This window comes from Podarcis filfolensis (assembly GCF_964270895.1).
Source record: "Podarcis filfolensis genome assembly, chromosome: 10".
Lineage (NCBI taxonomy): Eukaryota > Metazoa > Chordata > Lepidosauria > Squamata > Lacertidae > Podarcis > Podarcis filfolensis.
Genome location: NC_139612.1, coordinates 2940575 through 2951630, shown reverse-complemented (window position 1 = coordinate 2951630; position 11056 = coordinate 2940575). Strand labels below are relative to the sequence as shown.

Here is an 11056-nt window from a genome sequence, read left to right as displayed (position 1 = left end):
GGGAGGAGACTCAGACGGAGCATCAGCGGTCTGACACTTGAGACGTGGGGCTGCGCGCTGCAGCTCTGGAAGTGAAACTGAACTTCAATAAAGACTTTTGTATTTAATTAGAAAGCAGCGTTGGTCCTTTGTGAGCTGGGACCTTGGGCAGCCTTGACAGCATGCTTTGAGAAACCTCAAGATTTACAGAAGTAGGGAGAGAGGGCTGTGTCCCTGTTGAGCCTGTTGGGTGAGAAATGAAAACTTGGAGGGAAGGGGAATGGATTGGAACGGCTGGCTGGTACACTAAACAGGAGCACGCCATTTTGTTGTAGATTTCTTAGCTTCTAAAAAGCAAAAAAGGAAACTTCAGTGCATAGCAGGCACAGCTCTCAATCACAGCCGATGACATCAATTAGTCCAGTGCATCCAGGGCTGGCCTTGGGGGTCCCTCATTGGATCTACCTGAATGAAACGGGATGTGCAAAGCTGGAAGTCAGAGAAAGAAGCACAACGTTGTTGTGCGCAGAGGTCTCTTTGTCGGTCTCAGATGGGGCTGATGAGAGTTGTGGTCCAAAACATCTGGAGGGCACCCGGTTGCCAAAGGCTGTTCTGGGGATTCTGACAAATTCCCCACCTTGCCTGCCTCCGAGATGACCCAATTAGATGGGACACTTTAACCATGGACGACACTATAAAATGGCTTTATTACACATGGCCTTAGTATCAGACAGGTATACCACTACAATGCTGTTGCAATAAATACCAAACATGGGGGATGTTTTGGAAAATAATGGCCATGGGGCAGCACACACTGCCTACGGAAGATTGCCAGATCTTTCCCAAATGCCTACACAGAAATCCATGGCTTAGAGAAAGCAGAAGTGAAAAAGTACCATGCGTGCAGTTATTTCTACCTCTTAATCAATCCCTGAAGAAGAGGGAAGAGCAGCTCTACTTGAGGACTACAGATAAGAGAAAAATGTAAATAATCTCCATAAAGAATTTCCACAAGCTGGTTCATGTGGGGCAGGGAGGGTCCTTAGCTGTGCACAGAGCACATGAAATGTACACAGACAGTTTCATTGTCAATCCCCCTTATCTGAGACGGGGCTGGGAAAGATCTCAGGCCAAGGCCCTTGGTGAACTACAGGCAGAGCAATAAAACTTGCTGGGCTAAAGGAAACTGAGGTCTCATATGAGGAAACCAAATGAGGAAACCACATATTTTCATGTGGTCAAACTAGACTCCACTCAATGCATCCAGAGCCAGGGCAAGAGTCACTCAGCTACGGCTACAGTTGCAGTGACTCAGAATGATTTCCGTGGTCAAAGTCACAATCTTTTCACTGATGAAGCCATGGTCACCACTGATAGGTTACTGCTGCTGTATCTGCGGATGGGCCATCTCCCGCTACCCTGTTGAAGGTGCCCCTGGGCATTCCGCACTTGACGCTCAAGTAATCAGGGGAGTCCTCTGGGGCAATTCACCTGTAAGTCAGTGGGGTGGGGCAGAGGGAGGTTTGAAAGGGGACACAATCCAGGGGTTGACGCTGCCTTCACCTGCTTCAGATTAGTCCGCAGACTTTGAATTTGCAATACAAGCTCCAGTGTAAGAAGTTCTGTTTTGGTGAATGCATTAGGACCCGACTGCAGTGCTTCCCAGTCATTAGACCGGGGCTACTTCAGACATTACTTTTCATTTCAAAAGGGTCAAGTCTCACACCTAAGAAAACCTAACAAAAAGAGGCAGAGAAGTCACAGGAACACCACAGCGTATCAATGTCTCTCTTTTGAGGCCCAAACAAGTCAAATTTGGATCAAGTATTTCCAGGTTGAGGAATTTTCCAGGTTGAGGAATGACTTACAGAAGCACTCATGCATTGCCCCGGTGCAGTGTGCAAAGTGGCTGACCTCTTCGGGATCCCTTCTCCTTTTTAGTTTCTGAACATTAAGGGTCATTAAGGGTCATTTCTTAAATGCCAAAAGCCATACGGTTGCTGCTTGACCTGAAACTCGATCAAAGCTGCCCCTTGCATCCAGCCCACATGCTTGAAACAATCTTGACCATGTCATTGCACCATTTGGAATGGGAAGAATTGCTCCATCCCAAAAGGGCTTGCCATGGTGAGTAACATCCACCTGACGACCCTCCAAGCTAGACGTCTTAAGTCTCGCCATGTTCCTCAGCTAGCAAAGTGACCTTCAAGTGAAGCTTACACAGGAGAAAACTCCACATCTGAGTAAACGTACACAGGATTGTACTGCTAGCCTTTCAGAGGCCTTCCATTTTAATGATGTCTTTTCACCTCCAGAAGTTGATTCTGCAGGAGCAGAAGTTGAATTCTTAATGTTAGGCAAAACACTACAGATTTACATTACAAGCACTCTCCTTTCTGAGGAGTAGAAAGAAGCCTGTCTGCAGGTCTTCTATTTCAAGTAGTGACTAGTGGTGTGATTTCAAGGGAAAGCCAGGATCCTGCCACCTCCACACCTCTGCAGATACCTGTAGTGACTAAGGAATCATCTCTATTCTTTCTAAAAGCCAGTCTCTGTTTCGGCTAAGTGACAAAAGTGATTGGGACTAAAAGGGGATAGAAATAATGAAGCCTGTGCCATGCCATGTAAACTTCATGTCAGGATATGACCTCTTTCTCAGGCAGTACAAGGTGAAGCAACCCACCTCACAGGGGCAGAGAACATTAAAGGGCCACAAACCATCTTCTGTCTTTCTTAATATATTGTTACTACTCTGGGAGGTGCCATTTTGGATTTTCTGCAGCAGGCACCCAAACATCTTGGGCTGCCACTGCCCATCTTTCCTCTGTCCCTGAGCAGACCTTCATTCCCAGCTCATGAGCTCATCTGCTTGACTTTCCTTTTTGGCAAGTGACTCAGTCTCACAATAAGGCAACAGTCTCTCGTGTTCTTCCCTGCTAGTTTCTTCATGCTGGACTGTGCAAGATTTCCCACAGGAAACCACCCTTCAGACACAAACCAGGACATGTTAGAAATGTGCCCCCGCATAAATCAAGATCAGGTTTGGTGGTTCAAAGGCAGAGTTAAAGTCTTCATATATTTTGAGATCTTGAGGATTTCAGCTGAACAGATTCAAAGCGGTCTTCCTTTTCCTGCATGGCAAAGAGATAAGTGCTTATATTATAGAAACAGATATAGATACGATGCACAGATCCCATTCACACAGAGGGCTCCAGATCATCTCCCATAAGGATGTGATCTGTTCAGCAGCATTGCAGTCCCAGATGCACCCAGGCTACTCACTGGGCCCAATCCAAAGACAAGTTACCTAAGGCTCAGTTTTGCCAAAGACATATATCCACTGAATAGAATAGAATAGAATAGAATAGAATAGAATAGAATAGAATAGAATAGAATAGAATAGAATAGAATAGAATAGAATAGAATAGAATGTTTAACTAAGAAATTATTTCAGGCCAGGGACTAAGAATTTCTTAACAGTTTGGGGTATGATGCTATTTTAATTATACATTTGAAAAGGTAAACTGTAAACAAAACATGTGGACACCCATGTTGCAAAGATATGCATCATGCACACAAACTCATTTCGGACCCAGGACTGGCTGTCACTCACTGCCTAGTATACTTTAAGTGGCAAAACCAAGGTTTGCCATTATGTAACGTGTGAACATATAGGGACGCGGGTGGCGCTGTGGGTAAAACCTCAGCGCCTAGGACTTGCCGATCGCATGGTCGGCGGTTCGAATCCCCGCAGTGGGGTGCGCTCCCGTCGCTCGGTCCCAGCGCCTGACAACCTATCAGTTCGAAAGCACCCCGGGTGCAAGTAGATAAATAGGGACCGCTTACCAGCGGGAAGGTAAACGGCGTTCCGTGTGCTGCGCTGGCTCGCCAGATGCAGCTTGTCACGCTGGCCACGTGACCCGGAAGTGTCTGCGGACAGCGCTGGCTCCCAGCCTATAGAGTGAGATGAGCGCACAACCCTAGAGTCTGGCAAGACTGGCCTGTACGGGCAGGGGTACCTTTACCTTTACCTTTTAACGTGTGAAAAACCCCAAAGCAACATGCATTTGCAGACTGAAAATCCATGTGGGCTAGTTAATATATTCATGGTTTGCTTGCTTGCTTTTTTAAAGTCAACACCATCCAGGAAACAGAGCTGGACTTGAATCTCAAAATCTCACTTCTCAAATAAACATATCGGAAGCCTTGAGAAAATCAATATATAAGCTTTTATTCATTTGATTATTTGGCCTCACAACCTTCATAGAAAAACCATTCTATTTTGAAAGCTTTTACTGTCTAAAAATTTTGTGGTTTTCTGTTAGCCACCTTCAGATTTTGGTGAGGTTGGGATGCAAGTACTTCAGATAAATAGACATCCTTATCTCCCATCCGTTCTATGGGAATAGCAGGGGGTATCCAGCTGTGCTGCTTTGTTCCCAGAACCAGTAAAAAATGGCATATCAACCTGCACACTTAAAAAATAGCCTGAAAACAATATATAGCTGCAAATTACTGACAGCAGCTGCTCACCTTGGTTGCCAATGATTTGAGTTTTCCTAGTAATGACTGTTTGTTTGAATATACTATTTCTTCCTCGTTATCTTCCCCTTCCATGATCGCGCAGCTGTCAGCAGCAGGAAGCTCACATTCTTTTGAATTTGCTGTCATCACCAGTTTAGAATATTTATACTCCAACCTAAAGGGTATAAATGGAGAGAGTGGCATTTTTGTCCTATCATCTTCCAACACATCAAACCTTGTGACAAAACCTCACTATAAGAATTCATGGCGGATTTTAGTATTGCAGATTTGTCAGAACTAAAGTAGCCTTTCCCCAGCTTGATGCCGTCCAGCAGTTTTGGATTCCCATCAGCTCCAAAGAGCAAAGTACCAGGTGGAACTCAAGTCGTAGATCATTCTCAGATTTCAAAGAGAGTCGACATGATGTGGTCCACAGAAGAGACCAGCAGGGCTTAAAGGGACCGCGCTTGGCTGTGGGTGCAGCTGGCCCTTGTGGGGGAGGCATCAGAGAACATCTTTCTGAGCAGTTCAGCTTCCCAAGGTTCTGGACCAGCCCCAGCCATCCATGCTCCTAGACAGCAAGGGCTATCCAGGGCAGCCCGTTCCATTTGGGGGGTGGAGGATTCCCCCAGAGCAACAAGAGTCTTCCTGGCTCTGCAGTGTTTCCACTTGGTTCCTTGACTTTGACCTCCAGAAGCATCTCCTGCCATTGTCCCCGCCCCCGAGCTGCCTATGGTTCTGCATGACACCACAGCAGCCTTCTGCTTCCAGGACACGGTGCTTTGGATCTCCCAAAACCTCTAGACCCAACTTCTTTGGGCCTCATTACGTACTCCTTTGGCCACAAAGCTAAATTTCCTGCACATCTTTTTCCTGGCTCCAACTGCCATAGCTTTTGCCTGGCACATGAAGATGCACAACAAAGGCGCCAGGCGAGCCTCCCTGTGGGGAGCATTCCACAAAGGGAAGCCACCACAGAAAAGGCCTGTTCTTGCGTTGCCACCCTCCAGACCTCCCATGGAGGGGTCACACAAAGAAGGGCCTCAGAAGACAATTGCAGGGTCAGGGTTAGTTCGGATGGCGAGAGCTGGTCCTTGAGGTACTGGGATCCTGAACTGCATAAGGCTTTATAGGTCAAGACCAGCACTCTGAATTGGGCCTGGAAACTAATTGGCAGCCCGTGCAGATGGGCCAAGATTGGTGTTGTATACTCAAGCGGTCTTGCCTCAGCGAATACCCTGGCCACTGAACTCTGTGGAAGCTGATGTTTCCAAGTCATCTTCAGAGGCAGCCCCACATATAACACATTGCGGTAATCTAACCTAGAGGTTACCAGATCATAAAGGACAGAAGTTAGGTTATCCCTGTATAGACAGGGGCACAGCTGGGCTACCAGCCAAAACTGATGGAAGGCACTCAATGCCACTGAGCTCCATACTGTAGTATGAAATGGCCTCTGCTATAACCCCAGTAGAAATGGCGCCCCTGGTGGAAGCCCCAAATTTGCTCTGCTGGTGTGGCCAAGAAGGCCTGATCTCGCCACCACCCTACAGGTGTGCTGCAGTGCCACCTATGTGGGGAGAGCAGCTCCATGCAGGGCAGACATTGGTAATCTTTCATAATATGGCGCCCTGCGCAATGCCAAAATATGGTGCCTCCCAATGGATCTTCTCAATTTTGCATAGCAGCTTCTACAAGAAAGCAGTCAATAAAACTGAAAAGAAGAAACTCAAATAGTACAGAGAGATGGGTATTTGCTCCTGTGAGAGTATATCCAAAACCATCAGGTAGCACATGGTTAAGCAACAGATGGTGGCCCAAGTATACTGTCCACTGGCAAAGCTTCTGGTCAGTTAGGTATCACGTATAATCTTATGGAACACAAAATACTTACTTTTGATTTTTCTTCCAGAAATAGCAGGTTAAGGCAATCAGCAGGACACCTGTGAAAGCACCAACACCTGCACCAACCTTTAGCCAGAACTCCACTGTTTCACAAATGATTGTCTTTTTTTCAGGCAGGGAAACCCCTTTTGTACAAAGCTTTGGTTCATTCCATACATATAAGGTTTCCTAAGGAATGAATGAATGAATAAATAAATAAATCATTTTTAAGCCTGAAATCTTACACACGATTACTAAGGAGTAAATCCCACTGAACTCACTTGGACTTACTTAAGAATAGATATGAATAGGATTGCACACAAAGTCAGTAACTTCCAAATTGCATGGCATGAGATTACTTGAGGGCCTCCTGGTGGTTCCCTCATTGCGAGAGGGAACCAAGTAAAGGGCCTCTTCGGTAGGCGTACCCACCCTGTGGAACACCCTCCCAGTGATGCCAAACAGATAAACAACTGTGATTTTTAAGACATCTGAAGGCAGCCCTGTTCAGGGAAGTTTTCAGTGTGTGGTGTTGTATGGTGCTTTTACTATTTTTTTGTTGGGAGCTGCCTAGAGTGGCCGGGGCAACCCAGTCAGATGGTCAGCATATAAACAAACTTTATTATTATTATTATTATTATTATTATTATTATTATTATTATTAAATTATAAAACCGTTAAAGGCTCCCACTGTGGATAATTGGTTCACCTTTAGTGCAGGGATCAACTGACTGCAGCCTTGCATGGTCTATTTTTTAAAAATTAACTAGCATCCCAATGGTCTACTGATTTCCATTAAATTTGCAAAGGATGGCTGCATACTCATTCACCTCTTAAGTGTTCCTGAACAGTATATAAGAAGTACCTTACTGAAATTTAAGAAGCACCTTGCTAGGGAGGTCGGCTCAGATGAGTATTCTCAGCAAGAATTCCAGCAACCAGCAGGCAATAGGAATATATTTATATGCATATTATTTAATGGTACATTATCCCTTTTCTGTCCCATGAAGCCATATTCCAAGTAGCTAATACCCTAACCCTTTCCTGTGGATTCAGGGCATCTTATAGCATTTATCTCTATCCCCAAAGGCTTTAAAATCTATGCAGTGCTTTTTATATATAAAAGAAACAGAAAGTGCCACCCTTTTAACATTTGGAGGAGGGGAGGTACCTGTACTGCGTATCCTTGAGTACCCCCAGGAAAAAAGCACTGACTCTATGTAAGTTGACCAGAGGTCAGCTGATGGCCTACAGACCACTTCTTGCCTTGCACTCCTCCTTTGGTATTCATGCCGTGTTTTGCATAAGGCCTAAGATTAATAGTGTTTCATAAAGTGCCGTATGTTTCAGCTGATTCCTGAGGAGGAGAATCCTGTTCTAAAATCATGTCATGCCCTCCATGGAAGTTTGCAGGTGGAGTGTTTCTAATGACCTCCCCCCCCCTTGGGATTGCCGTTGGAAACTCCAGCCTTTTCAGTCCCCTGCCTTGATGTGCAACCTGTTTATTACCTGATGCCCCTTTTTACAAGCCCCTTCAATCTCATGATAGTCCTGCTCTGTGCACAAGGGGCAGGCTTCTGCACTTTCCCACAAGAAGTGGAATGTACACCCGTCACAGGTACCTGCAGGGCAAGAACTAGAAGAAGAGAAATGCTTGTGTTATAAACGGAAATGAAGAAAGCTTGGGGGGTTAGTTGAGTTCATTCTCACATAACAATTTCCAGAAATGCAATAACAGTGCAATAGTGGTGAATCTATATTAGAGCACCCACACACTATTCAGCTTTACTTGTTGTTCTGTGATGCTTCTTCAATGCTACAGCATTCTGGCCATCTAGAGTGGTACTGTCACAAAAGGGCTGAACATGAGACTCTTAATCTCGGTTGTGGGTTCAAGCCCCATGTTGGATGCAAGATTCATGCATTGCGGGGGGCTGGAATAGATGACCCTTGTGCTCCCTGCTTACTCTGCAGTTCTATGATTTTATGAAATGGGACCCAAAAATGTGGAACATTTGTGATATAAAAAGTTACAGCATTTCAGCAGGAAGTATGCACTGACTGAAAACAAGGGAACATGTCCAACCCTAAAGCTTCTGCAGGGGCAAATAGCACTGAAGCAGGGATTGTGGATACCATCATGGGCACAAATCATGATGAATGCACATTTAAAAGGATGCCTGGAGGGGCCCTGTGTTCTGGGAGTCCAAAACAAAATATCTGTTGTCATGCCACTGCTAGGTAGATACAGCTCTGACCACATGCAGATCCCTGCACAAGGAAGCTTCACCACAGCAGAATGATAGGACACCATTTTGAGGCTAAATCTGTCATAAATGACAGGGCTAATTTATACTTGCATATACGGCTCTTTAGAGTTCATCACTCACCTACAGAATACTCAGCCTGAAGCTGAATGGGTGAATTGTCCAATGTCTGAATTGATGGACTGCGGATATGAAAATTCTGCCGGCTTTGATCTGTGTCTAAGAATTGCAAGTCCCCACCTAATGTTGTGGTTACAGGAGCAACTCTAACTGAAATAAGCAATGGTGCACATGTGTGAAACTCTTCACAAAACACAGGACACATAATTCATTTAGTCCTGTGAGCCTGCCATTCCCCTTGTGGCCATTGCAACAAGCCTTGGCTGATGGTGCTCAGGACTAAGGGGGCAAGTCCTAACTTTTTGCAGGTGGTTTTTGCTGCCTTGGTGGCCCTTAGATCAGGGCCTTCAATCATCTTGTAACACAGCAAGGTCCCGTTCTCTGCATTTCCTGTGGTCTGACCCCAGATCTGTGATAAGAAAGAGTTTTGCCATTCGCAACTAGTTGTGCTGGAGGGCCAGTTTGGAAGAGGAATGGCCAGAGATGGGTACAAGCCCCCATTGTCAAGAGCTCTCCCACCCCTGGTGTCATCACTAACAAATACCTGGGAACTGAAATTTCTCCTTGGTCAGATTTTGTTGGGTTACATCTCAGTATCACGACAGAAGCACGCCCATTTTCACAAGTGGCTGTAACTCTTGAAGACCTAAACAGAAATGAAAACAATTTGTTTGTTATTTTCGGCTTCTGCTTTCCAAGAGCACCTCCTATGCGTGGTGTGCCGCCCATGGTGACGTGGCACCCAGCGTGGTGGAGGGTGCGCGGAGCATGTCTGGGGGGGTGGCCGTGATGGTTCGCCCCTCCCCAGTGGTGCCGGGCCAGTGCGCTCTCCTCCGCCAGTGCATATGTTAGCATTTAATGAACGAGCCTAGATACCCTGTATCTATGAGGAGTTCAGTAGTTTTTGCTTCTGGTCTAGACTAAGCACAGCTTGTTGTGTCATCTGAACCCAGCAAATAACAGTTTGTTAACCACAGCTAAGTTCACCATGGTTAGTGATAAGCCAACTTCAAGCAATAGTTTGTGAAACTAGCTCCCCTCTCCCCCGGTAAGATTAACCACAGTTTGGAGTGCAGATATAAAACTAAACTGTGGTTAATCTAAAGCAGAAGCTTTCCTTCTCCTGGTGACTGTGGCTTGTCTGCAGCTAAGAGAGAGAGAGACTTGTTGAGTAAAAGGTAGTAACAGCCGGAATGGATTTAATAAATTGTTGGTGTCCCCTGGTTCTATAGCGTTGGCCTCTTATAATTGTGTGGATTTCCTCTGAATTTTTACATTCCAGCAAAGAGTAAAGCTTAATGCACCTGTAGGGTTGATGCTTCTACTTACTTGTAATAGAAATACACATCAGGTATTGTCTTTTCAGAATGCTCAAATATTTCTGGCTTAACATTAATATTTCCCAGAGTTGTTTCAATGGTGGCTCCTGCAAATAAAAATAAAAATAAATCATCTCAATATCCTGAAGGAATAAATGTTGACATTGAGAAAGAAAGTTCTCTCATATTTTATATACATTTATATATACAGTGGTACCTCAGGTTACAAAAGCTTCAGGTTACAGACTCCGCTAACCCAGAAATAGTACCTCGGGTTAAGAACTTTGCTTCAGGATGAGAACAGAAATTGTGCTCTGGCAGCACGGCGGCAGCAGGAGGCCCCATTAGCTAAAGTGGTGCTTCAGGTTAAGAACAGTTTCAGGTTAAGAACGGACCTCCGGGACGAATTAAGTACTTAGCCCGAGGTACCACTGTACATACAGTGAAGTGCCAGCATTTGAGAAAAATTCATCAGTTCCCAAGGGCTGTGGGGGGAAGGGCTGGCAAGAGCACGCATGGTCTTCCTCCTGAGGCCAGCCTGGTGATGGGCAGCCATGAGCCCCTCAGCAGAAATCATCACCCGGGCAGAAGGCACTGCCAGGCACTGCCAGGCACAGAGGGAGGTTGCCATGGTAACATGGGGTGTGATGTCACTGCAGGAAAAGAGGGTCTCCTTTTACACAGTTTTTTGGCAAGGCATTCTGGGAACGAGGAGGAGGAAGCAGGGTGGCTGAAGGCAGGCTGGGACAGAGGCACAGAGGTGCCTTGGAAACCACCCACCCCTCCACCCAAGACCCAGCGTAAGTAAGTGTAAATGAAGCATATTTCTTAATGACCCTCGTCTCCGCTGTGCCTTGATTTCCCAAAGGAAACACCAGCCTGGTGCAGCCGCTTGGCAGAGAGTGGGGTGGGGGTCCCCCAGTGTGTCCCACGTGTTATACAGGCGCCATCCTTGGGGGAGAC

The 11056-nt window shown here is 45.9% G+C and overlaps 1 protein-coding gene across 1 annotated transcript in view; it reads right to left on the bottom strand.

Moving 5' to 3' along the window:
* Positions 1–667: 667 nt before the first annotated feature.
* The window catches only part of ELAPOR2 (endosome-lysosome associated apoptosis and autophagy regulator family member 2), an 80337-nt gene continuing 69948 nt past the window's right edge, over positions 668–11056 (bottom strand). The window contains exons 17-22 of the mRNA XM_083575032.1: positions 10104–10200; positions 9319–9420; positions 7897–8023; positions 6398–6576; positions 4513–4678; positions 668–3110 (exon numbers count right to left, since the gene is read on the bottom strand). Coding sequence (XP_083431158.1) covers positions 3051–3110; positions 4513–4678; positions 6398–6576; positions 7897–8023; positions 9319–9420; positions 10104–10200 — 731 coding nt within the window. The 3' untranslated portion in view covers positions 668–3050. The remainder of the gene's footprint in view (positions 3111–4512; positions 4679–6397; positions 6577–7896; positions 8024–9318; positions 9421–10103; positions 10201–11056) is intronic.